The sequence below is a fragment of the Kogia breviceps genome, chromosome 2 (assembly GCF_026419965.1).
Source record: "Kogia breviceps isolate mKogBre1 chromosome 2, mKogBre1 haplotype 1, whole genome shotgun sequence".
In the NCBI taxonomy this organism is placed as follows: Eukaryota; Metazoa; Chordata; class Mammalia; order Artiodactyla; family Physeteridae; genus Kogia; species Kogia breviceps.
Window position 1 is genome coordinate 139,420,282 of NC_081311.1, and position 27,699 is coordinate 139,447,980.

The window sequence follows — 27,699 nt, forward strand, 5'->3', positions numbered from 1 at the left end:
CGGACCAACTCAGAGCCATTTTTGAAGAAGGGAAATGAAATGGGCAGACATTGCTAGAACAGGAGTGTGGGCGACTGTATGGGGTGGAGTAGGGGTGGAACTAGGAACAATAAAGACTACAGGCATAAAGCATCTTTCAGAAAACACTGAAGAGTCCCGTTGGTCTCTTTCAAATGGCAAACTTAGAGTAGCACAAGGAGATAATGATAGAAAGATAGGTTGGTGGTGGGCATTAAGAGAAGATTCAAGGAGTTTTTGACTTTTGTTTCCACTAAAGATTTTGACCAGGAGAGTGAGAGTAAGAATATATTTTAATCCTCTAAAAAATGTAGTTTAGAAGATTAAACTGGTAATAGTGTGAGAGTAAGAACTGATACAGGGCGAAAAATTAGGAGGGTTTTTCAATAATAATAGTAATTCAATCGTAATTAATGGTTTGATAACAGTGGGGATCTACATCTCAGAACGAAATGCAGATGCCTAAAAAACAGCTGAAAGATGCTGTCTGTATTCCTGTAGACCAGGTAAATAGAGAAAAAATGGTCCATATTAAAGATTTTTCATATTAAATAATTTTAGAGTCGGGTCCCTTATTTTAGAGGCTCTCAATTGTAGTTGAGTGCCAAGAGGTCTGAGGAAGAAACAGGAGGTCCGTCCCAGGGGAGAGGGTCGGGAAGCAGGCACCCCAGCGCGAGGGGGCGTGTTCAGGGGCGGGGACAAGGCAGAGGTGCGCGGCAGCCCCGGGGTATCGCGAGAGTTGGGAGGGCCGAGCAATCGCAGCAGCCAATTCCCCCACCCTCCCAGGAGGAGCCGCCGGCCCTGGACTCTCCAAATTCTGAGCTCTCATCATGGCGGCGGCGGCGGCTGCGGCGGCCGTCGGGGGTCCGCAGCCACCGCAAGCCGAGATGCCCGCGCCCGGGCTGGCCCTCGACAAGGCGGCCACTGCCGCGCACCTGAAGGCGGCCCTCAGCCGGCCGGACAACCGCGCAGGTGCCGAGGAGCTGCAGGCGCTGCTGGAGCGGGTGCTGAGCGCCGAGCGGCCGCTTGCTGCGGCTGCGGACGGCGAGGAGGCGGCGGCGTCCGGCGGCGGGGGCGGTCCGGGGGCGGCCGAGGAGGAGGCCCTGGAGTGGTGTAAGTGCCTTCTGGCGGGCGGCGGAGGCTACGACGAGTTCTGCGCGGCGGTGCGGGCCTACGACCCCGCGGCGCTCTGCGGCCTGGTCTGGACAGCCAACTTCGTGGCCTACCGCTGCCGGACGTGCGGCATCTCTCCCTGCATGTCGCTGTGCGCCGAGTGCTTCCACCAGGGTGACCACACCGGACACGACTTCAACATGTTCCGCAGCCAGGCCGGCGGTGCCTGCGACTGCGGGGACAGCAACGTGATGCGGGAGAGTGGGTGAGTGGAGCTGACCTCCGGGGCGGGGGGCACCGCGGGAGGCCCAGGCCGAGGTCTGGGGAGGCCTTGGGGAGGGGGATCTTGGAGCCGACCCAGAGCTGTCAAGGGAAAGGAGTGGGGCAGGAGGTTGCAGCCACATGGGGATGGAAGTGACTGAGCTGTCAGCGGTGAAGGGGATGGGGAGGAGGGGGAGAGCGGAGAGCGTATTCAGGGAACAAGGCTGTGAATTTTCGGGGAAGCCAGGGCGAACGAGTGATTGAGAGAAAAGAGCCAGTGCGTGGGGTAGGAGCGGAGAGAAGAGGAAAGATACTTGGGAAATCTGATGTCGAGCTGTCAATTGCGTACTTGTTGGGAAAGGCTTTAAAGCTGCCTGTTTCTTGGGAAGAGACTGATGATGTGATTTGGATTGGCTGGGAGAGGGATTATGTTGGGGACCGAATTGGGTCGCTGGATGATGCGACTCGGGGAGGTGGTCTTGCAGCTGCAGGGGAGGACAGCTTGTGGAAAGGGACTTCTGAACTGTCAGTGTGTCAGTATGAGCGAAGGAGCTCTTTGAGCTGATGGGAGGGAAGGGGAGGGGCCTGTATGAAAAGTGACTGTTGAGCTGTCAGTGGAGTATTTGGTGTGCTGGAATGACATCTAGAATTGAGCTACTGAGCGAGCAGTCAATTATAGAATACCTTCCATACCAGCACAAACAAAAACACTGAGCGAATTAGGAATCATGTGTTAGGTCTTCTCCAGTTAAAAGGGCACTTTATGCACTGACTAATATGTGAACCTCTATCTAAAAGGAAACACTAAAATGCTTTTTCGATAGGAATGACGTACCAGGGTGTTGGGGTTTAGGACAAAAGACATTTCAGAGATTGCAGTGAGTTAAAGAGTTGGTGCATGTTGTGTCTTGGCTTGGGACATGATGTCAGTGTCTGGGGAAGTCCCGGGGAAAGAAAAACTTAGTCAAAGAGAGGAGATTTTGGCTGGGCAGTAGCCGAAAGAATGTTAGCAAATCCAGTTATTCAAGTTTTTCAATTTTCAGGTCTTATAATTAATGATAGAGTCTAATCCCGTTAGAAATGGTCACTATTTTCTTTGGAGTACTTGTAGGTTACTGTTATTCCAGAATATTTGTATCGACTAGGTACAAGCAAGGCTCCTAGGATATTAAAAATGAACAAGACATTGACCTCCCCCTTAAGCCGCTTACACTAGAGTAGAAAATGATAAATTCCTTAAATAGTCTGGGAGTCAGAGGAGGCTCTGTGCAGAGGGAGTAAGAAAAAAGCTAGAGAAAGGAGCTATTTTGAGCTTGTTAATGATAATAATACTTATAATACTGCTATTGGTAGTAACAATGGTAATAATTGCAGCTAACATTTGCCAGCTTAAAGTGTATGCCTGACACTTAAAAATACTGTAAAAATTGACAATTGAATAGGTAAGATATTTATGTAGCTAAAAAAGCAAAAAAATAAAATAAAAAGATACACAGTTTGAAGTTACCCTCCCATCCTGTCTCCCATCTGCCCAGTTTCTTCACACCGTTACTAGTTTCTCTTAGTGCAAAAAAAAACAAGGATGAATATGTATTTTGATTTTTCAGCCCCTTTTTATGCAAAAGGTAACCTATCATGTGCACTGTTGTATACATCTTGAATTTTTCACTTATTTGAGATCTTTCCATGTCTGTCAGTAGATCAGTGTACTCACTCTATTAAAAAAAACAATCTGCTTCATAGTGTTTCATGTCATAAATTTGCCATTCTCTATTTAATCATCACTTTTGATGGACATTTCGGTTTCAGTATGAAATAAAAAACTGGTATACCTCTCTTTGCATACCTGTGCAAGAATATCAGTGGGATAAATTCTCAAAGTGGGATTTCCAGATTGCCCCCCAAAAGGCTTAGGAGTAAGCAGAGCATGTGACTCTGTTTCACACCAGCCTCAACAACAGAGTGCTATTAAAATTTTGGATTTTTATTCATCTATTTGGAAAATAGTAGTCAAATATTAAAATCTGCTTTACATTAACTCAATCAATAACTCTGAGATTGTTACTGTTATTATCCCCATTGTACAGAAGAGGAAAGTGGGGCACAGAGTTTTAAGAAACTTGCTCAGGATTACACAAGTAGCTGGCTAGGCATGCTGGCTCCAGAGCCTGACAGTTCAGCGCTTCTCTCTATTGCCTCTACAAGTAGCATTCCTTTTTTTTTTTTTTTTTTTAAATTGATTTATTTTTTGGCTGTGTTGGGTCTTCGTTGCTGTGCACGGACTTTCTCTAGTTGCAGTGAGCGGGGGCTACTCTTGGTTGCAGTGTGCGGGCTTCTCGTTGCGGAGCATGGGCTCTAGGCATGCGGGCTTCAATAGTTGTGGCACACGGGCTCAGTAGTTGTGGCTTGCAGGCTCTAGAGCACAGGCTCAGTAGTTGTGGCGCACAGGCTTAGTTGCTCTGCGGCATGTGGGATCTTCCTGGACCAGGGCTCGAACCCGTGTCCCCTGTATTGGCAGGCAGATTCTTAACCACTGTGCTACCAGGGAATTCAGTTATTTTTGATGAGTAGTACTGATATAATAAATGGAGCCTATTAACAGGTATATGAATCAAAGGAAGAAAACAACTGAGAACTCATTTGTGGGAAGAGATCACAAAGCCTATAGAAACTATGTATTAATTAATTGTATGTTGCCACTAGTGTAAGTACAGTCATTGTCACAAATGATTAATGGATGGATGAGTTCAAAAAACGTAATGGAGAAAAAAAAAAAAGAAATGGAAAATCTAAACTAATGTCAGACTGGTTCGGGGTTCTGATGTTACGAACCAGAAATTGGAATTTTAAACATTTAGTTTTCAAATTTTTTTTTTTTTTTTTTTTTTTTTTGCGGTATGCGGGCCTCTCACTGTTGTGGCCTCTCCCGTTGCGGAGCACAGGCTCCGGACGTGCAGGCCCAGCGGCCATGGCTCACGGGCTCAGTTGCTCCGCGGCATGTGGGATCTTCCCGGACCAGGGCACGAACCCGTGTCTCCTGCATCGGCAGGCGGATTCTCAACCACTGCGCCACCAGGGAAGCCCTAGTTTTCAAATTTTGATTCAGAGGATGGCCATTTTCATGTTCTATCGTGTATTATTTTTTTATTTAAAAATTATTTTTTTATTTTTATTTTTTTGCAGTATGCGGGCCTCCCACTGCTGTGGTCTCTCCCGTTGCGGAGCACAGGCTCCGGACGCGCAGGCTCAGCGGCCATGGTTCACGGGCCCAGCCGCTCCGCGGCATGTGGGGTCTTCCCAGACCAGGGCACGGACCCGTGTCCCCTGCATTGGCAGGTGGACTCTCAACCACTGCGCCACCAGGGAAGCCCTATCGTGTATTATTGATTTCTTTTGCCTCCTTATTCTTCCTCACAGATTCTAAACTCTTTAAAAAATAGGAACCTCATCTTGCTATTATTTTTCAAAGGCTCTTGTACTTAGTAGTAAATGTTGAATTAAATTGGATAAAATAGTAGCTGTTATACCTGAAAATTTGCCTTGAGATTACGTTGCTTTAGTTATTCAGGGAGTGGCATGGATTATTAAATTTATAGCATCTTTTTTCAGCGTACTTCAGGAATGATTTCTTTTTTAATTTCAAAAGTAATACTTATTGGTTATAACATAAAAGTAGGTGGAAAATTAAAAAGTAAAGGTTCCTCTTTCCTCCATCCCATCCTCAGTGAGAGATTTCCCTTACTCTTGAGCTTAGTTATACATTTAAAAGATTTTAGTTATAATTTACTTAGCATTTCTATATGTTTTGTTGTAGGAAGTTTTTAGGTTATTTGGTGTGTGGCAGTGCCAGAAATCAAAGCAGTGAATGTCTGGTTGAACAGTGTTATACTCTTCTAAATCTTGCTTTTTTCCTGTGAACGTACTGATTGGATTCTGTCTCTTATTAGTACACATAGAACCATTTTACTTTTTTTTTTTTTTTTTTTTTTTTTTTGCTTTACGCGGGCCTCTCACTGCTGTGGCCTCTCCCGTTGCGGAGCACAGGCTCCAGACGCGCAGGCTCAGCGGCCATGGCTCACGGACCCAGCCGCTCTGCGGCATGTGGGATCTTCCCGGACCGGGGCACGAACCCGTGTCCCCTGGATCGGCAGGCGGGCTCTCAACCACTGCGCCACCAGGGAAGCCCTACTTTCTTTTTTAAAGTTAAATTGTATTCTATTGCATTTTCATATTTTTGTATTTTACTGTAATCTATTCAGTCAGTTCCCTACTGATAGACATGTAAATTGTTTCCAGTCTTGGGCTTAATATAAGCTTTGTTGTAGTCAGTATTCTTGTATACACTTCTTTGTGTATGTGTGTGAGTATATGTGTGAGGATAAATTATCAGAAGTTATATTATATCTTGGTTAATGGAAATGTGCATTTTAAACTTTGATAGAGCCCTCTAGAGAGATTAATTTACACTCCCACCAACAGTGTTTGAAAGAGCATGTTTCCACACGTCTTGGCCAATGTATATGGTGTTACCAGTTTTTCTGATCTTTGTTAACCTGATAAGTGAAAAGTGATATCTTTTTTATCTATTTTGAAGCAAATCTCAGGTATCTTATAATTCAGTTTATAAATGTTTAAGTATGTATCTCAGTAAAGAGATACAAACCCTGAAAAATAAAACTGAACCCAAATGTCCACTGACAGATGAATGGATAAACAAAATGTGGCATATTCATAAGATGGAATATTACTCAGCCTTTACAAGAAATGAAACTCAGATACATGCTACAAAATGGATGAACCTTAAAAACCTTATGCTAAGTGAAATAAGCCTGACACAATAAGACAAATGTTGTATGATTCTGTTTATATGAAGTACCTGCAATAGTCTTATTCACAGAGACAGAAAGTAGAATGGTGGTTGTCCGGGGCTGGTGGGAAGGGGGAATGGAGAGTTATTGTTTAATGGGTAGAGTTTCAGTTTGGGAAGATAAAATTGTTCTTGAGTTGGATGGTGGTGATGGTTGCACAACAATGTGAATATTCTTAATACCACTTAAAAATGGTTAAATAATAAATTTTATGTTATGTGTATTTTATCACAATTAAAAGAATTACAGTACTGTTACCACAGTTATAGTACCTAAAATATTCACAATGATTTTTTAATATCTTCAAATAGCAAGTGAGTGTTCAGATTTTCCCACTTGTCTCATAAATGATTTCTTAGGGTTAATTTAGGAGTAGGATGCAAACAATGTCCTAATGTTGTATTTGGTTTTTATTTCTCTTAAGAATCTTAATTTATAGTCCTCCCCTCCCCCTTCTTTTTTCCTTCTTTGCAATTTAGTAGTTAAAAAAAACCGACATTCTGGGTTTTACTGATTGCATCTCTGTGATATTTTTTTTTTTTTTTTTTTTTTTTTGTGATATGCGGGCCTCTCACTGTTGTGGCCTCTCCCGTTGCGAAGCACAGGCTCCAGACGGCAGGCTCAGCGGCCATGGCTCACGGGCCCAGCCGCTCCGCGGCATGTGGGATCTTCCCGGACCGGGGCACGAACTCGTGTCCCCTGCATCGGCAGGCGGATTCTCAACCACTGCGCCACCAGGGAAGCCCTCTCTGTGATATTTAACTTGTTCCTCTGCCCATTATTTCTTGTAAACTAGTAGTTGGATCTAGAGTCTTGATCAAATTTTAGGTTCTCTTTTTTTGGGAGGGGGCAATAAAACTTTATCATGGTGTTTTATACTTCCTGTTGAATAATAGCTGGAGCCACAGAATGTCTCCTTGTCTATTCTTTAGTAAATGTTAGGTTGATCAGTGGGTTCAGGTTTGTCAGCCCAATCCATTTGTCATGAAGTTCCCTGTCATGTTAAAGATTTTTGCAGCTATCGATTATCATTGTCTAGATCTATTATTTTATTAGGGGCTGCAAAATGGTGATATTCTAATTGTATTATCTTTTCATGTATTAGTGAGTTCTTTGTAGAATACTCTGTTCTTTTTAATTAATTAATTAATTTGGCTGAGTCTGGTCTCAGCTGCGGCATGTGGGATCCTTCGTTGTGGCCCCGGCTCTTTGTTGACGTGCGGGCTTCTCTCTAGTTGTGGCATGTGGATTTTCTCTCCCTAGTTGTGGCACACGGGCTCCAGGGCCCATGGGCTCTGTAGTTTGCGGCATGCGGGCTCTCCTGTTGCAGTGCGCAAGCTCAGTAGTTGTGTGCGGGCCTAGTTCCGGACACAACAGGGATTGAACCCATGTCCCTCACATTGGAAGGCAGATTCTTTACCACTGGACCACCATGGAAGTCCCTAGAATACTCTGTTCTTAAAGTTTCAAGGATCAGCTACACTTTATCTATTTCTCTAGACATGTTTTACAGAGATTTTCTACTACAGAGGGGTGTACTGTGGCCAAGCAAATTTGGGAAACACTTCACGATGTATCTTCTTGACTATCTACAATGTGTAACATCTTAAAGAAATCCTATAGTAAGGAAATCTGTAACTTTGAATAATCTAAGTTTCATTGGTTAAATCTAGGAAGCTCTTATTTTGAGTCATACCAGTGTGGGAACTTTTGGCCACTTGAATACCCTCCCATTACCTTAATATCAGCATGTCTAAAATTGAATCAGTTATATTGCTCTCCAAAATACTTCCATGTAGATTTTCCTTTTTTTTTTTCCTACTTATTTATTATTTTATTTTAGTTTTTTTGGCCGTGCTGTGAGGCTTGTGGGATCTTAGTTCCCTGACAAGGGATTGAACCTGGGCCTTTGGCCATGAAAGCACAGTCCTAACCATTGGACTGCTGGGGAATTCCCTTTGTTTCTTTTTAAATTAGTATCATTTTTCCCCCAGTCAGAAATCCCAGCTACTAGTGGCTTAAACCTTGAAGAGATTTACTGTTTTGCATCTCAGGACTAGTTCAGCAGCTTATTAGTGTTATTGGGGACCCAGGCTTTTTATAAACTTTGGTTCCATCACTTAGTTTGTTTACATTTGGTCTTTGTTGTCTCATGTCTGGGGAAAAACAGGAATGGATTTGGGGTAGATATCTAGTAGTGTCTCCTTGTGTCATTATTGATTCTTCCCTTAACCTTTCCTTGCATGCTTGGTACCAAGACCTGTTCTTTTGTTTTCTCTTAGATTTGTTCTTTCATTCTCTGCTGTTACCTTAGGTCAAGCCTTCATCACATCATAACCTATTCCATGATAATTTACTGTTTTCCTGCCTGTAATAATTTCACAGTTCAGTCTAACCTTCACTCATATAAAATTCTGCTTTACATATGTCACTACTTTGCTTAAAATAGCTTCCTGGTGGTCCAGTGGGTAAGACTCCGTGCTCCCAATGCAGGAGGCCTGGGTTACCCAGATCCCTGGTCAGGGAACTGGATCCTGCAAGCATGCCACAACTAAGAAGCCCGCATGCTGCACCTAAAAAGATCCCGGGGCTTCCCTGGTGGCGCAGTGGTTGAGAGTCTGCCTGCCGATGTAGGGGACACGGTTCGTGCCCTGGTCCGGGAAAATCCCACATGTCGTGGAGCGGCTAGGCCTGTAAGCCATGGCTCCTGAGCCTGCGCGTCCAGAGCCTGTGCTCCGCAATGGGAGAGAGGCCACAACAGTGAGAGGCCCGCGTAAAGCAAACAAATAAACAAACAAACAAAGATCCTGCATGCTGCAACTAACAGCCCACGGTCTGCAACTGAGACTTGGTGCAGCCAAAAAAAAAAAAAAAGGCTTCCCATTTTTTATAATCTAAAATCTGGCACCCTTAGCCTGGCGTCAGTGTTTTCTACAACGTGGTCTCTACCTACGTTGCCAACCTTATCATCTCCTTTAAAATGGGATCCTCTCTGTTATTTTTTTTAGCTCACTGTAGTATTCCTGTCCTCGAAGTCTCATGTTGCAAAGTCCAGTGGTGAGTTTTTTCTTCACAGTGAAGCTCATGTGTAGGGACAGCACTTCTATAGCATAAGTACAGTGTGAAACCATACTGCAGGATTTGATTTTCTGAATTAATAGTTTTTTTCATTTCTAGTTTATATTGCTACAAGTAACAAACTTTCAATAAAGATTTGATGATGAAGACCTGTGCCATATTTATCTCTTTTATTTATATTCTCTTTGCACATATTCAGAGTTTTAGTATGTTATCTATGTGTTTACATGGATTACTTGTGAAATTTTCTTTCCTATGAATCTGGAATTTTCTCTACAGCAGTATCCATCTAACTCAAGTCACAAATTCAAACAAAGGAGCACAACACTCCTGTTCTGAGAGCTTGGAGGAAGAAGAGTTAAAGAAATCTGTGTTCTCTTTTCTGTATTCATTGTACTTTTTGTCATTGCTGATTTACTAGAAATAATGTAGACCGATTCTACTTAGTGGTGAAGATTCTCCTTGAGCAGGAAGTGTAATTTCTAGTCATCTTCATAGTTATGAGGTTTAACTACAACAGAGCAATTTAGAAGTGTTGTTAGTAATTTTTTTCTAATCTCTTTTTTTGTTTGTTTTTGTTTTTTTGCGGTACGCGGGCCTCTCACTGTTGCGGCAGGCTCAGCGGCCATGGCTCACGGGCCCAGCTGCTCCGCGACATGTGGGATCTTCCCGGACCGGGGCACGAACCCGCGTCCCCTGCATCAGCAGGCGGACTCTCAACCACTGCACCACCAGGGAAGCCCTAATCATTTTTATTTCATATTAAATTTTTTAAAACTATTTTCAACTCTGAAACATGTTCAATATACAGAAAAGTATAAAAATAATATAACAAATACCTTTGTACTCACCACTGAGATTAATAGAGGTCAACCTTTCGTCATATTTTCCTTAGACCTTTTCTCAATCAGAAAAATAAAGATCATCCTCTTCTCCCTCCTTTTCTCTTTCCCTCCCTAGGGATTACCATTATCCTGAAATTCCTGTGTCATATTGATGCATGTTTTACTTTTATATTTACTTTTTACATTTACTTAAATGTACTACATTTAAACAATATTTATGTGAAAATTTTACATAAATTATATTACATTATATGAATCTTTTTGCAGCTTGCCTTTTTTATTTACCATGTTGCTAAAATAGACTAGTTCATTCATTTCTAACTACTATTAAACATTCTATAATATGATTAAACCATAGTTTGCTTACCTGTTTCTTTGCTGAAGGGACAGTTAGATGCTTTACATTTTTCATTGTTTCCAAAAGGGCTGTAGTGAACATCTTTGCATGTGTCTCCTTGTATAGATATACCAGAATGTTTTTAGGAGAGGAAACACTGGATCATAGAGTGTGCATTCTATTCTTCAGTATTACTGGATAGTTAAGAGTTGCCTTCTGTTGGTTTATCCAGTTTACTCCCAATTACACTTCCACCAGGAATTTGAGTTCCTGTTTTTCTACTTACCAAAATTAGTGAGATATATATATGTGTGTGTATATATATATATATATATATATAAAATATTTTGCCAGTCTCTTGGTTATAAACATATTTAAAAATTTTGCATTTCCTGACTGCTAGGTAAAGTTGAACATCTTTTCATTTGTTTTTAGGCCATTTAGTTTCTTCTTTTGTGAACTGCTGGTTCATATTCTTTGCCTGTTTTCTACTGGGTTTTTAAATTTTATTTTACTGAGTCTTTTTTTTTTTTTTTTTTTGTGGTACGTGGGCCTCTCACTGTTGTGGCCTCTCCCGTTGCGGAGCACAGGCTCCAGACGCGCAGGCTTAGTGGCCATGGCTCACGGACCTAGCCGCTCCGCGGCATGTGGGATCTTCCTGGACTGGGGCACGAACCCGCGTCCCCTGCATCGGCAGGCGGACTCTCAACCACTGCGCCACCAGGGAAGCCCTACTGAGTCTTAATGTATGCTAGATACTGATCTTTGGATTCCTCATTTCATTGTTTTAGCCTGTGGCTTGTCTTTTCACCTTGTAATATATAATAGTGTTGTAAAAAGCTTGAAATTAAAAATCTAGTTTTACTATTGTAGTTTGTATTATTTGTGTTTTTAAAAAATATTTATATATTTTTTGGCTGCATTGGGTCTTCGTTGCTGCATGTGGGCTTTCTCTGGTTGTGGCGAGTGGGGGCTGCTCTTTGTAGTGGTGTGCAGGCTTCTCTTGTTGCAGAGCATGGGCTCTAGGCACGTGGGCTCAGTAGTTGCGGTGTGTGGGCTCAGTAGTTGTGGCTCACGGACTCTAGAGCGCAGGCTCAGTAGTTGTGGCACACGGGCTTAGTTGCTCCGTGACACGTGGGATCTTCCCGGACCAGGGATTGAACCCGTGTCCCCTGCATTGGCAGGCAGATTCTTAACCACTCTGCCACCAGGGAAGTCCTATTTGTCTTTTTAAAGCAATCCTCTCTACCTTGGTTAAAAAAAACTGCTTTTTTAAAAAAGTTTTTTTAAGTTTTCTTCTGAAGCATTTAACATTTTGTATTTCATATTTAGGTCTTTAGTCCATTTGGAATTTATTTTTACATATAATGTGAGATTGAGATCTAATTTTATCTTTTTCAATATGAGGATCCAGTTATTCTAGCACCGTTTATTTATTAAAAAAAATTTTTTTTAATTAAAAATTTTTTGTTTACATTAGGTCCTTATTGGTTATCTTTTTTTTGCGGTACTTGGGCCTCTCACTGTTGTGGCCTCTCCTGTTGTGGAGCAGAGGCTCTGGACGCTCAGGCTCAGCGGCCATGGCTCATGGGCCTAGCCTCTCCGTGGCTTGTGGGATCTTTCGGGACCGGGGCACGAACCTGTATCCCCTGCATCTGCAGGCGGACTCTCAACTACTGCGCCACCAGGGAAGCCCAGTTATCGATTTTAAATATAGCAGTGTGTACATTTTAATCCCAAACTCTCAGTCTGTCCCTCCACCCCAGCCTTTCACCCCGGTAACCATAAGTTCATTCTCTAAGTCTGTGAGTCTGTTTCTGTTTTGTTAATAAGTTCATCTGTACCATTTTTTTTTTTAGATTCTGTATATAAGTGATATCATATGATATTTGTCTTTCTCTGTCTGACTTACTTCACTTAGTATGATAATCTCCAGGTCCATCCATGTTGCTGCTAGTGGGATTATTTCATTCTTTTTAATGGCTGAGTAATATTCCATTGTATATATGTACCACATCTTCTTTATCCATTCATCTGTCAATGGATGTTTAGGTTGCTTCCATGTCTTGGGTACTGTAAACATCTAGCACTGTTTATTAAACAGCCATTTTTTTCTTCATTGGTTTTTGTGCCACCTCTGTCACGTATTAGTTTCCTGTATATGTCCTAAGCTCTCTGTTGTATTGATATGTCTCTTGCAACAATATCATACTACTTTAATTATTATAACATTAGAATATATCTCAATATGGCAGGATTTCCCTTATAATTCTTCAAAAGAATCTTGGCTATACTTGGTCCCTAGCTTTTTCATTTGAATTTCAGGGTCAGCTTGTCAAGTTCTGTGGAAAATTCTGTTAGTTATTTTTTGGAATCATGCTACATTTGAGGACATTGCAGAAGGAGTCTCTACAAGGATATTCATTATAATACTATTTGAAATAGGAAAAATATAGAAATAATGAGAAAATATAGAAACAAACTGTTGTTTAATCATGCAGTAGAATTCTTTTCAGTAGAATACACACGTCATCTTTGTAGTATTAAATCTTCCTAACATGAGAGTAGTGTAAATTGTTTTTTCTGTCAGTAATTTCCTCCATAAATTGTGTATCTTTTGTTAAATTTGTTCCCCGATACCTTCTTTTTGTTTCTACTATAAATGATATCATTTAAAAAATTACTTTTTCTAATTCCTTGTTTATTGCTTTTTCTCAATATTTTATATTATAAAAATTTTCAAATGCTTTTTAAAAAAATATTGATAAAGCAGTATTCTGAAGTCTCTTCTTATAGCTGATCTGTACATTTTCTTATTATGAGTTTTATTGTAGGTCAGGAATTTACATATATCTAATTTAACATTCTTAACAAGCCTTAGAGGTTGATATTATCATCTACACAAGTAAAATATAGTCTCAGGGAGGCAACATGACCAAAGTCACACAGCTGTTATTCACACCCATTTCTGTGCATATTCCAAATCTTGTGTTCTTGGCCTCTGTGGCCTCTGTTGATACTGCATACTAGGGAAAGCTGAAGAAAACTTTACAAAGAACTTGAATTTGATCTGGAAGGAGATTGAGAGTTAAAGGAGGACATTATGGATAGAAGGAACAGAAAACGTAAAGCTTCACAGGCTTGAAAGAACATGATGTAATCAGGTACTAGAGTAGTTTTCAGCCTCACTCTCAAATAATATTTTAACTGGGTTAAGAATTTTAGTTGACATTTGTTTTCCCTTACACTTTGAAGGTACTTTTCTGTTGTCTTCTGGTCTCTGTTGCTGAGAAGTTTTATTCCATCTTAATTGTTCTTTTGTAAGTAATCTGACTTTGTTAATTACTTTTAAGGTTTACTTTTTGGTGATCTGTACTTTCAGTTTGATGTGTCTAGGTGTGGCTTCATTTGTTGAGTTGATTCTAGATGAGGATTTGTGTCTCTCATCAGTTCTGAAAATTCTCAGCCATTGTCTCTTTGAATTTCAGCTCTCTCCCATTCTTTATCTTCTGTTTTGGATACTATGCTACTATAACATATTTGTTGGATCTTCTCATTCTGTTTTCTAAATAGAGCTTACTCATTTTCTATCCATTTATCTTTTTTTTTTTTCCCTGAACTGGGGGTGATTTCCTCAGATATGTCTTCTAGGTAATTCCTTCTTCAGTTCTGTCTAATCTGCTGTCCAGTTTGTCTATTAAGTTTATTTTTTTGTCTATTAAGTTTTAAATTTGCATTTCTAGAAAAAATCTTTAAGGAAAATTTTACAAGAAATTTGAGTTTTACCTGCAAGGAGATTGGGAGCTATTTTCTAAACCATCACAGACACCGTTGGCCCAGTGCCAGTTTTAAAAATTAATTTTTAGTTTGGGGAGTTCCAGTGCCACATGAGTAATGTAAATTTGAACCCCAAACTTGCATAAAGCCTAGATTTGGGGTTTTGATTTCTTAAGGGAATTTTAAGCCTTGCCCATTGCTCTGGTACAGATAATCCTGCTTGTAGGTGATTTTTATTGGGAGAGATGGGGACAATTTAATGGAATATATTCTTTTTTTTAAGCTTAAAAAAATACATTTATTTATTTATTTTTGGCTGCATTGGGTCTTCGTTGCTGCACATGGGCTTTTTCTAGTTGCGGCAAGCGGGGGCAACTGTTCATTGCGGTGCATGGGCTTCTCATTGCAGTGGCTTCTCTTGTTGTGGAGCACAGGCTCTAGGCGCAGGGGCTTCAGTAGTTGTGGCTCTTGGGCTCTAGAGTGCAGGCTCAGTAGTTGTGGTGCACAGGCTTAGTTGCTCCGTGGCATGAGGAGTTTTCCTGGACCGGGGCTCGAACCCATGTCCCCTGCATTGGCAGGTGGATTCTTAACCACTGCACCACCAGGGAAGTCCTGGAGTATATTCTTTAAAGAATCTCAGGAAATCTAACCTGTAATAGTGGAAAGAATTTCCTAGAATGCTGGTTGGCAAGAATATATCTGATTTATTCACGGTGATATTTTCATTATCACAGAACTCCAGGTGGTAGCTTATCAGTCATCTCTAGAGAACACTCATTTTTTGACCAGGGACCTTTGAAGTTGGTCTTGCTAATTTTCAGTTTAGAATTTGTGAGAACATAACTATCTTTGAGGCCATGTTTTGGTCTCACTTCCCAACATTTGTTATCTTTTAGTCCTTGGTTAAATCACCTAATTTTCCTAGGCTGTAGTTTTTCTCACATGTAAAATGGGGACAGTATTTGACCTGCCTACTTCAATTTTTCTTTTGACTAAATGAGACTCGAAACACATAAATAGAATGGTATTATTCCAATTTTATGTGATTGATTGCCCAGGACTATGAAACATTGGCACGCTATATTAATATTCCATTATACTGGTCATAGAACTGTTAAAAAGCAAAGCCTTTTATCAAAGCATTGGATTGGAATGCTTGACCAAGGCAATTGCATATGATTTTGAAGGTACTTTTTGGAATAGCTCGATTGAGGCATAATTGATTTATAATAAGTTGCACACATTTAAAGTACATTAAGTTTCTCTGTATATATATACACACATATATGTATACACACACATATACACACAGACACACACACACACACACACACACACACACACCTGTAAAACTATCACCACAATCAAGATAGTAAACATAGCAACCACCTGCAAGGTAATCCCTACCTTCTGCCTTTTTTCTGTGCCTCTTCCCCCAGCAACCACTGATCTACATTCTGTTGCTGTAGATTAATTTGCATTTCTAGAGCTTTATGTAAGTGGAATATATGTGTGTGTGTCTGTGTCTGTGTGCATATATTTATATTTTGTGATGCTAACGCCACATTTATAAATGTAAAAAAATAGTTCACCAAATAACTCTCTTATGATGGCTTTTTTTTTTTTTAATGTTTCCCAAAACCTAAATCAGGGCACCATTTTTAGATAGTCATCAGGAAAATAACAGTGCATAGGAATTCTAGCCTTTCTCAGTGAGAACTTCAGCATTGTTTTTACCTTTTAACCCTGAATTATTCAAAAATTAATGCATTATTGCTTCAATTATGGGAGGAAAATACCTTTTTCCATTTCCATTTTTCTTACTTTGTTTTCATGTTTATCAGAGCACCCAAAACATTCTATTATAGATAATTCAGCTTCTTACAAATCATCCTCAAAGGCAGAACAAATTAAGTCAGTCTGGTGTGGATATATATACACACACATATATTTGATCTGGTGTCGTTCACTCAGTGTAACTATTTTAGATTCATTCATGTTGTTGTGTGTCAGTAGTTCATTCCTTTATTGCTAAGTAATATTCCACTGTAAGGATATAACACAATTTGTATATCTGTTCATCTGGTGATGAACATTTGAGTAGCTTCCAGTTTTTGGCTATTACAAATATAGCTGTTATGAACATTCATATTCAAGTTGAGGTTTGTGTATTGATCTTATATCTTGCAACCTCACTAAACTTCTTTGGTCTAGTAGCTTTTGATGGATTCCACTAGGTTTTCTATGTAGATGAGCATGTTGACTGTGAATAAAGATTGTTTTACTTCTTCCTTTCAAATCTTAGTGCCTTTCCTTTCTCCCTCCCTCCCTCTCTTTCTCTCTCTGTATTTCTTCGTCCCTCCCTCCCTCCTCTCTCTCTCTCTCTCTTTCTTCTCTTCTCTTCTCTGCTCTTTTCTTCTCTTCCCTTTCTCTCTCTCTCTCCTTCCTCCCTCCCTTCCTGATTGCATGGGGCACAACCTCCAGTACAGTGTTGAGCAGAAGTGGTGAATATGTATATCCTTGTCTTGTTCCTGATGCTAGGGGAAAATAAGTATTTTGTCATTAAGTCTGATATTAGCTGTAGGTTTTTTGTAGATGCTCTTTATCCAATTGAGTAATTTCTATTCCTAGTTTGCTGAGAGGTTTTTTTTTTTTTTTCCCCAATTATCAGCAGTGGGGTGCTGGATTTTGTCAAATGTTTTTTCTGCATCTTCTGAGGTAATTGTGTGATTTTTCTTTTTAATCTGTAGATACGGTGAATTACATTAAGTAATTTTTTGAGTATTGAACCAGTCTTGCATCCTGGGATAAACTCTACTTGGTCATGATGTATTACCCTTTTTATATATTGCTGGATTCGAGTTGCTAGTATTTTGATATGAGGATTTTTGTATCTATGTTCAAGAGGGATATTGAACTATAGTTTTCTTTTGTAATATTTTTGTCTAATTTTGGGATTAGGGTAAAGCTACTTTCCTAAAATGAGTTTGGAAGGGTTCCCACCTCTTCTGAATTTTTTTAAGATATTTTGTAGAATATATTTCTCCCTTAAATGTTGGGCAGAGATTGGCAGTGAAGCAATCTAAGTTTGGAGTATTTATTGTTGGAAGGTTTTTAAGTACAAATTCAATTTCTTTAATGATGTACTACTTATTCAGGTTATGTTTTTGTGTGAGCTTTGGCAGTTTCAATCTTTCAAGGAATTTGACCATTTCATTTAACTTGTAGAATTTATGGACAAAAGGTTGTTTGTAATATTTTATTGTTCTATCAGTGTCTGTAGAATATATAATGGTATCGTCTTTTTCATTCCTGTGTCACTTTTGTTGCTCTTTTTAAGCAACCAGCTTTTGATTTTATTGATTTTTCTGTTTCTTTTTTTTTTTCCCACGTGGTTCTTAATTTCAGTGATATGTCCTCTGTATCACTGGTCCCCAATCTTTTTGGCACTAAGGACAGTTTTGTGGAAGACAATTTCTCCACAGACGGTATCTATTTTAAAAATATTTTTTCTTGGGAATTCCCTGGTGCTACAGTAGTTAGGACTCTGAGCTTCCACTTCAGGGACATGGGTTCAATCCTGGTCAGGAAACTAAGATCCTGCAAGCTGTGTGGCGTGGCCAAAAAAAACTCAAAAACCAAAACCCAAAAAACGAAGAATGTTTTTCTTTTAAACTATTTTGTCTCTTTTTATTTAAAGTCCTTTTCTTGTAGGCAGTTGATCTTGTTGGGCCTATCTTTTTTAATCCAATTTGATAATCTCTGACGGTGGTATTTCGACCACATTTGATATACTTATTGATATGGTTAGATTTAAGTCTATCATCTTGCTGTTTATTTCCTATTTATCCCATCTACCCTTTGTTTGCTTTTTTCCTCCTTTTTGCTGTCTTTTAAATTATTTTTTATGTTTCCATTTATCTCCTTTGTTGGTTGATTAGCTTGTCATTGTTATTTTGTTGATTGCCTTATGGCTTATCGTGTATAGTATATCTTTAATTTATCACAGTCTACTTTCAGTTATATTATACTACTTTATGTATAGTATAAGAATCTTCTAATAGTTTGTTTCTGTTTTTCCTCTCCCAGCTTTTATCTTACTGTTGTCATATATTTTATTTTCACATATATCATAAACTCATGAATACATTGTTGTTATTTTTATTTAAAGTCAATAATTTCTAATCGTGATTTAAATGACAATTAAAATATCATATGCATCTAGTTACAATTTCCAGTGTTTTGTTCCTTTGTGTAGGTCCATGTTTCCACCTTATGCCTGAATGACTTCCTTTAATATATTTTATAGTGCAGGTTTGCTAGTGATGGATTCTTTTTTTTTTTTTTTTTGGTATGTCTGAAAATGTCTTTATTTTGCTTTTTGTTTTGCCTTTGTTTTTGAAAGATTCTAAGGATTCTAGTACTTTATGATATACTAGTGTCTTCTTTTTTAAAAAATTTTTATTTAGTTTTGGCTGCATTGGGTCTTCATTGCTGCATGCAGGCTTTCTCTAGTTGCGGTGAGCAGGGGCTACTCTTCGTTGCTGTTGTGGGCTTTTCTTGGAGGTGGCTTCCTCTTGTTGCAGAGCATGGGCTCTTGGCGCACAGGCCTAGTATTTGTGGCACATGGGCTCAGTCGTTGTGGCATGTGGACTCAGTAGTTGTGACTGGTGGGCTTAGTTGCTCCGCAGCATGTGGGATCTTCTTGGACCAGGGCTCGAACCTGTGTCCCCTGCATTGGCAAGCAGATTCTTAACCACTGCGCCAACAGGGAAGCCCACTAGTGTCTTCTTGCTCGCATTGTTTCCAAGGAAAAATCTGGTGTCATCCTTTATTTATTTATTTATTTTTTTGGCTTCTCTTACCTGTCTTTTTGTGTGGCTGCTTTTCATATTTTCTCTTTATCAGTGCTTTTGAGCAGTTTGATTATGATGTCTCAGTGTAGGGTTTTTTTTTGGTTTGTTTTTTTTTTCATGTTTTTTGTGCTTGGGCTTCTTGAGCTTCTTGGACTTTGGGTTTGTTATTTTAATCAAATTTGGAAAAAATTTTGAACATTCTTTTATTTATTTGGCCACACTGCACAGCATGTGGGACCTTAGTTCCCCAACCAGGGATCAAACCTGTGCCCCCTGCAGTGGAAACATGGAGTCTTCACCACTGGAATGCCAGGGAAGTCCCTGAACATTATTTCTTTATATGTTTTTCTACCTTCCTCTACTTTTGGGGACTCTAGTTATATGCATATTAAGCTGCTTGAAGCATAGTTCACTACTGTTCTTTTCATTTTTGGCAGTCTGTTTTTTTCTTGTCTTTTGTTTTTACTAGTTTCTCTTTCTATGTCTTTAGGTTCACTAAACTTTTCTTCTGCCCTGTCTAATCTGTTAATCCAATCCATTGTATTTATTTTTTTTATTTTTTATTTTTTTTGCGGTACGCGGGCCTGTCACTGTTGTGGTTTCTCCCGTTGCGGAGCACAGGCCCCAGACGCGCGGGCTCAGCGTCCATGGCTCACGGGCCCAGCCGCTCCGCGGCATGTGGGATCTTCCTGGACCGGAGCACGAACCCGCATCCCCTGCATCGGCAGGCGGACTCTCAACCACTGTGCCACCAGGGAAGCCCTATAATAACTTTTAATGTTTATTTCTCCGAATCTAACATCTGTGTTAATTTTGGATCATTTTTGATTGATTGTTCTCCTCATCATAGATTGTTTTTTCCTGCTTCTTTATACTCCAGACATTGGATGCCTGCCACTGTGAATTTTACCTTTTTAGGTGGTTGATTTTTTTTCTATTTTCGAATATTTTTGAACTTTGTTTTGGCATGTAGTTAAATTTTTGGAAACAGTTTGATTCTTTCAATTTTTTTGTTTGTTTGTTTTGCGGTATGCAGGCCTCTCACTGTTGTGGCCTCTCACATTGCGGAGCGCAGGCTCCGGATGCGCAGGCTTGGGCCATGTCTCACGGGCCCAGCCGCTCCGCGGCATGCAGGATCTTCCCAGACCAGGGCATGAACCAATGTCCCCTGCATTGGCAGGCGGACTCTCAACCACTGCACCACCAGGGAAGCCCTCTTGCTTTATAGCTTGTTAGGTGGGTCAGGAGAATTGCTCAGTCTACGGCTAATTATTTCCCATTACCAAGGAAACACCTTCCCCATTACCAAGGAAAGTACCTAATATCTTATGAATTATGAGTTTTTGCAGGCTGGCTGATGGAAATGACTGTTCTAGGTTCTATATGTGAACATGTGCTGTGTTCTAATTTTTTCAATTAAAAAAAATTTTTTTTTTTCCTGGCCTTGGATAGTTTTCTCATATGTATGTGCTGATCTTTACTCTGGTGAATACTCAGGGATTCCCTGTATAGATTTCTGGAATTATTTCTCTGTGGAATTCTTTTCTGTTTGGAACTCTGTCCTGTTCACTTTAGTGGCATTGATTTTCCTAGACTCTCAGTTTTGCCTCCTCCCTTAACTCAGGAACCTTGACTGGCTCCATTTGGTTCTCCTTCCTCGGGTTGTAGCCTTGAAACTCTCAAGGCAGTAAGATGTGACATTTGAAGGGGCTCATTTCATTTGCTTCCCATCTGTTAGATATCATTGTCTTTCACTGCCTGATGTTCAGTGTCTGGAAAACCACTGATTCATATATTTTGTCTGTTTTTTTGGTTGTTTTTGGATGAGGGGAAAAATCCAGTATTCGTTACTCTATCTTGGGCTGAGGTACAAAAATACTGACATGCAAAATTTTAAAAAGCCTTTATTCTGATAACAAGTTACATTTAATTAACTCATTAATAAAGTATACTTTTGGAGTAAAGAGTAGTATCATTATAATGTTTTTTTACTTTTGAGTTAAATAGTACTTTGCTTGTAAAAAACTGAGGAAAAAATATTACCCATCTTTTTTAGAGAATATGTTTTTAAATGGGATGCTTATCTCTAATTATGCACATATTTGTAGTACAGTATTATATGCTGTACTCTCATAGCTATATTTACCAGTCACCTAAGTGGACTTTTCTCTGTATATGTGCTCTCAGAAAATCTATTGGATTTTGCTCTAACTTTGGAAGAGTAACTTTTGCTTTTAGAGAAGAGGGCCCACAACCTGTTAGATGTTTACCCTCATCTGTGCTCACTGGTGGATTTTCCTGAAAACATGTAATGTCAGGTTTCTTAATATTTAAGTTAGGCACTTTGAGCTTGTCATTTATAAGGTTGGTCTGACATTCATAAGTTAGATAGAATTTGCATGGTATATATCTTTCCTTCCCTTTACTTTTAACTTAAATATATCTTTATATATTTGTATTTAAAGTGCATTTTGTTAAGTAGCTTATTGCTGATCATTTCACAATATACACAAATACCTAATTGTTATATTGAACACCTGAAACTAATTTAATGTTATATATCAATAATATCTCAAAGAAAGTGCATTGCTTGTATAGAGGATATATTTGGATTTTGCTTTTTGCAAATCGCTATGATAATCTGTCTTTTAATTGGCATGCTTAGACTATTCACATTTATTTTAATTCTTGATATGGTTTTATTAACATACACCAGCTTTGTTGTACTCTATTTTTATTAGATTTTTTTTTTACCCTTCTCCTCATAATAATTTCTGAGGTAGATATTATTGTCCTCATTTCATGGTGTAGTAATTTAATTGAGGTAAGAGTGAGCCTTACTCAATGAATAGTAATTGGCATAGCTAGGATCCAGGTCTTTTGAGTTGGAGTCTGTTGAATAAATCTTGGTTTGAAATGTGAACCACTCTTTTGCTTACTGATTAACTATCTGTGTTAAAACATCTTTTCAGGGACTTCCCTGGTGGTGCAGCGGTTAAGAATCCTCCTGCCAATGCGGGGAATGTGGGTTCGAGCTCTGGTCCAGGAAGATCCCACATGCCTCAGAGCAACTAAGCCTGTGTGCCACAACTACCGAGCCTGTGCTCTAGAGACCGCATGCCACAACTACTGAAGCCCGTGCACCTAGAGCCTGTGCTCCACAACAAGAGAAGCCACCGCAGTGAGAGGCCCATGCACTGCAATGAAGAGTAGCCCCCGCTCACTGCAACTAGAGAAATCTGAGTGCAATAATGAAGACCCAATGCAGCCAAAACCAAACAAACAAATAAATAAATAAAACACCTTTTCAGAGGTGCTCATATTCCCTATAATTTGCCTTCCATAGTTATTTTTTTCCTGGTAATTATTTATAGTTAGAGGGCAATGTGCTCTCATCTCTTTAGGCCTTAGACTGCCTATTCTTTTAATTTTTTTAATTATTATTTTAAACTATATTTATTGGAGTATAATTGCTTTACAATGCTGTATTAGTTTCTGCTGTATAACAAAGTGAATCAGTATGCATATATATATAGCCCCATATCCCCTCCCTCTTGTGTCTCCCTCCCACCCTCCCTATCCCACCCTTCTAGGTGGACACAAAGCACCGAGCTGATCTCCCTGTGCTATGCGGCTGCTTCCCACTAGCTATCTGTTTTACATTTGGTAGTGCATATATGTCCATGCCACTCTCTCATTTCGTCCCAGCTTACCCTTACCCCTCCCTGTGTCCTCAAGTCCATTCTCTATGTCTGCGTCTTTATTTGTGTCCTGCCCCTAGGTTCTTCAGAACCATTTTTTTTTAAGATTCTATGCATATGTGTTAGCGTACGGTATTTGTTTTTCTCTTTCTGACTTCATTTTGTATGACAGTCTCTGGGTCCATCCACCTCACTACAAATAACTCAATTTCATTTCTTTTATGGCTGAGTAATATTCCATTGTATATATGTGCCACATCTTCTTTATCCTTTCAATTGTTGATGGACACTTAACGTTGCTTCCATGTCCTGGCTATTGTAAATAGAGCTGCAGCGAACATTGTGATACATGACTCTTTTTGAATTATGGTTTTCTCAGGGTATATGCCCAGTAGCGGGATTGCTGGGTGGTATGGTAGTTCTGTTAGTTTTTAAAGGAACCTCCATACTGTTCTCCATAGTGGCTTATCAATTTATATTCCCACCAGCAGTGCAAGAGGGTTCCCTTTTCTCCATACCCTCTCCAGCATTTATTGTTTGTAGATTTTTTGTTGATGGTCATCTTGACCGGTGTGAGGTGATACCTCATTGTAGTTTTGAATTGCATTTCTCTAATGCTTAGTGATGTTGAGCATTCTTTCATGTGTTTGTTGGCAATCTGTATGTCTTCTTGGGAGAAATGTCTGTTTAGGTCTTCTGCCTATTTTTGGATTGGGTTGCTTGTATTTTTGATAGTTAGCTGCATGAGCTGCTTGTATATTTTGGAGATTAATCCTTTGTCAGTTGCTTGGTTTGCGAATATTTTCTCCCATTCTGAGGGTTGTCCTTTCGTCTTGTTTATGGTTTCATTTGCTGTGCAAAAGCTTTTAAGTTTCATTAGGTCCCATTTGTTTACTTTTGTTTTTATTTCCATTTCTCTAGGAGGTGGGTCAAAAAGGATCTCGCTGTGATTTATGTCATGGAGTTTTCTGCCTATGTTTTCCTCTAAGAGTTTGATAGTGTCTGGGCTTACATTTAGGTCTTTAACCCATTTTGAGTTTATTTTTGTGTATGGTGTTAGGGAGTGTTGTAATTTCATTCATTTACATGTTGTTGTCCGGTTTTCCCAGCACCACTTATTGAAGAGGCTAGACTGCTTTTTAAAAAATATTATTATTTAAAAAAATATATATATATTTATTTATTTGTTTGTTTATTTTGGCTGCACTGGGTCTTAGTTGCAGCACTCGGGATCTTCGTTGTGGCATGTGGGAATTTTTTAGTTGTGGCATGCAGACTCTTATTTGCGGCATGCACACAGGATCTAGTTCCCCTACCAGGGATCAAACCCAATTCCCCTACGTTGGGAGTGCAGAGTCTCACCCACTGGACCACCAGGGAAGTTCCCAGGCTGCCTATTTTTAAATGCTCATGTAGAATTTTAATGCTAGAATGTACCCTAGAGATCATTTACTATCAGCTCTTCATTTTGTAGTTGAGGTGTATCTTAGACTTTTTCAGCAGTGATTGAGATCACTGTATTTTAAATACTTTCATAATCTAAGACTACTGGCTTCATTGACTAACAGATCAGTGGAATATGGATTAATTTGATTAATGAATAGGTAGACTTGCGTTTTTCTATTCCATGGCTATATATCCTTTGGATTCGTCTAGAACATGGAGTTGGCAAACTACTTCCCAGGAATTGGCTGCTTGTTTTTGTAAAAAAGTTTTTTGGAACATACTGCATTCATTTAGTTATATTGTTTATGGCTGTTTTCACTTCACAAAGGCAGAGTTGAGTACTGACAGAAAACTGTATGACTCTCAAAGCCTAAAATATTACTATCTGGCCCTTTAAGAAAAAAATGTTGGCTCCTATAATAGAGTTGTGGATTTTTGTGGATCTAAAAATGCCTATTTTAAACCAACTAATTAAAGTTATAAGCAAACCTGTGAATAACTATTAACTTAAATAAATAACTTGAGATCTCATCCAAACCAAAATACCATGAAAGAATGTAAATTTTCAACAGATGTATGTTTGGCTTTAATATTTTCTTTTTTCTTATCATACACTAGTGTAAGCATAACTAAAAATCACTTAGTCACTTGAATTCTGGTTTGAAAGGTGAGAGGGAGGAACTGCTTATGGATGCCTGAGAAAATGTTGCTGCCATAAGCTGAGGTAAGGAACCCAGGAGAGGGGAACAGTTTTGGTGAACAGAGATCATAGAGGACTGGAGCTGGGCAAGAGGCAGACAATTTTTGACAATGTTCCATTTTGTCTAGCAAATGACTCACTATCATTGATTAGGGTTTATTGTAAGCCACGAGCAGAGTATTTTTGTCAGGTAGGTTACAAAGATGTGCTGGTTCTTAAAATGTAAGTACACTTTTTTCTTTTTTCTCTATAAAGGAAGTTAGTTTCTGTGAACTCTGCATGAATTTATGTGTGTTGTTTGTGTGTATATATATGTGCAGAGGACGAAGTAAGGAAGGAAGAAAAAAGAGAAACTTATTAAATAATTCTGGTCAAAAGATCCCCTGAGATATAGTTTTTTTTTAAACAGTAATAGAAAAAATCCTTTAAGGTAGGTGTTCTTCTTTATCTCTGAGATTATTAACTTAATGTTTTATCATAGTTTTGGTAATTATATTTCTTATCATCTGCTCAGTTATCCATCTTGCAGTTAGGTACTCTAAAAGAAAAATGTTTAGGTTTTTATAACACTGAAATTTAACACTGGCAATTAAGGTTAACCCTTCTCATTGAGAAAGAGGGAAGTGATGCCTTGCCTTAGGTTTATTTGGAGTAATACTGAATAAGGGTTTTAACTCAGATTCTGAGTATCTGTATAAGTAAGTCAGTGTTTTTATGTTATCAAATTTACATACACAGGAAAGTATGTATAAAATGTAAGTATACAGTATAAAGAATTTTAGTAGAAGGAACACTCATGTACCACTATCTACATTAAGAAATAGATTATTGATAAATATTTTATATTACCTTAATTCTAATAGAAAATGAATTCAAGTTAATATGAAACTTCAAGGTGATGAAAGTTTTTTTTTTTTTTTTTTCCTTAAGACCGGAAAAAGCTCTAGAGAGTATTAAGGGATTAAGCATTGAGATTAAGAAGAGGTTAGAAAGGGTTAGCCTTAATGCTGGTATTAAAATACTATATATAATAGATTCTTAAAGCAAGATAATTTCTCATTGTCATTTAATTAGAAGGGCCATGCAGCCTAGATTTTCCTCTCTAGCTTTATTGAGGTATAATTGACAAAGTTATATACATTTAAGGTATATAACATGATGATTGTTATATACATGTAACATGATGTATATGTTACAAAATGATTACCACAGTAAGGCTTAGTTAACACATTCATCACCTCATATAGTTACCTTTTTTTGTGGTAAGAAGTAAGATCTACTTTCTTAGCAAATTTCAAGTATATAATATAGTATTGTTAACTGTAGTAACCATGCTGTACATTAGATTGCCTGATTATTTATCTTACAACTGGTAGTTTGTACACAGTGACCAACAATCCATTTCCCCCATCCCAAGCCCCTGACAACCACCATTCTACTCTCTGTTTCTCTGAGTTCAACTTTTTTTATATTGCACTTACAAGTGAGATCATATGATATTTGTCTTTCTCTGACTTATTTCATGTGGCATAATGCCCCTTAAGTTCATCCATATTGTCACAAATGGCAGGATTTCCCTCTTTTATGGCAGAATAATTTTTTCCATTGTATGTGTATCACATTTTCTTTATCCATCATCTTTTAGCTGACACTTAGTTGTTTCCATGTCTTTGCTGTTGTGACCATGCTACAGTGGACATGGGGATACAGATATCTTTTTGAGATAGTGATTTAATTTCCTTCAGGTAGATCGAGAAGTGAGGATTGCTGGATCATATGCTAGTTTTTAATTTTTTGAGAAACCTCATACTGTTTTCCATAATGCTGTACCAATTTACGTTCCCATGAACAGTGAACAGTGAACAGTGAACAAGAGTCCTCCCTTCTCCACTTCTTTTTCAATACTAGTTCTTTCTTGTCTTTTTGAATAAAAGCCATTCTACCAGATGTGAGGTGATACCTCATTGCCGTTTTTTTCTTTTTTAAAAATCTTTATTGGAGTATAATTGCTTTACAATGTTGTGTTAGTTTCTGCTGTATAACATAGTGAATCAGCTGTTCATATACATATATCCCCATATCTCATCCTTCTTGCATCTCCCTCCCATCCTCCCTATCCCACCCACCCCTCTAGGTGGTCACAAAGCACCGAGCTGATCTCCCTGTGCTATGTGGCTGCTTCCCACTGGCTATCTATTTTACATTTGGTAGTGTATGTATGTCAATGCCACTCTCTCAATTCATCCCAGCTTCCCCTTCCCTGTGTCCTGAAGTCCATTCTCTACGTCCACGTCTTTATTGGTGTCCTGCCCCTAGATTCTTCAGAACCATTTTTTTTTAAGATTCCATGTATACGTGTTAGCATATGGCATTTGTTTTCCTCTTTCTGACTTACTTCACTGTGTATGACAGACTCTAGGTCCATCCACCTCACTACAAATAACTCAATTTCATTTCTTTTTATGGCTGAGCAATATTCCATTGTATATATGGGCCACATCTTCTTTATCCATTCATCTGTCGATGGACACTTAGATTGCTTCCATGTCCTGGCTATTGTAAATAGAGCTGCAATGAACATAGTGGTACATGACTCTTTTTGAATTATGGTTTTCTCAGGGTATATGCCCAGTAGTGGGATTGCTGGGTCGTATGGTAGTTCTATTTTAGTGTTTTAAGGACCCTCCATACTGTTCTCC

General features: G+C 39.0%; 1 protein-coding gene across 6 annotated transcripts in view; it reads left to right on the forward strand.

The window, feature by feature from the left end:
- Window positions 1-774: 774 nt before the first annotated feature.
- UBR3 (ubiquitin protein ligase E3 component n-recognin 3) overlaps window positions 775-27,699 on the forward strand; it is a 228,265-nt gene continuing 201,340 nt past the window's right edge. For all 6 annotated transcript variants that reach the window (XM_059053502.2, XM_059053505.2, XM_059053506.2 and 3 more), the window contains exon 1: window positions 775-1,396. In XM_059053502.2, the coding sequence (XP_058909485.1) occupies window positions 849-1,396 (548 nt within the window). In that variant the 5' untranslated portion in view covers window positions 775-848. The remainder of the gene's footprint in view (window positions 1,397-27,699) is intronic.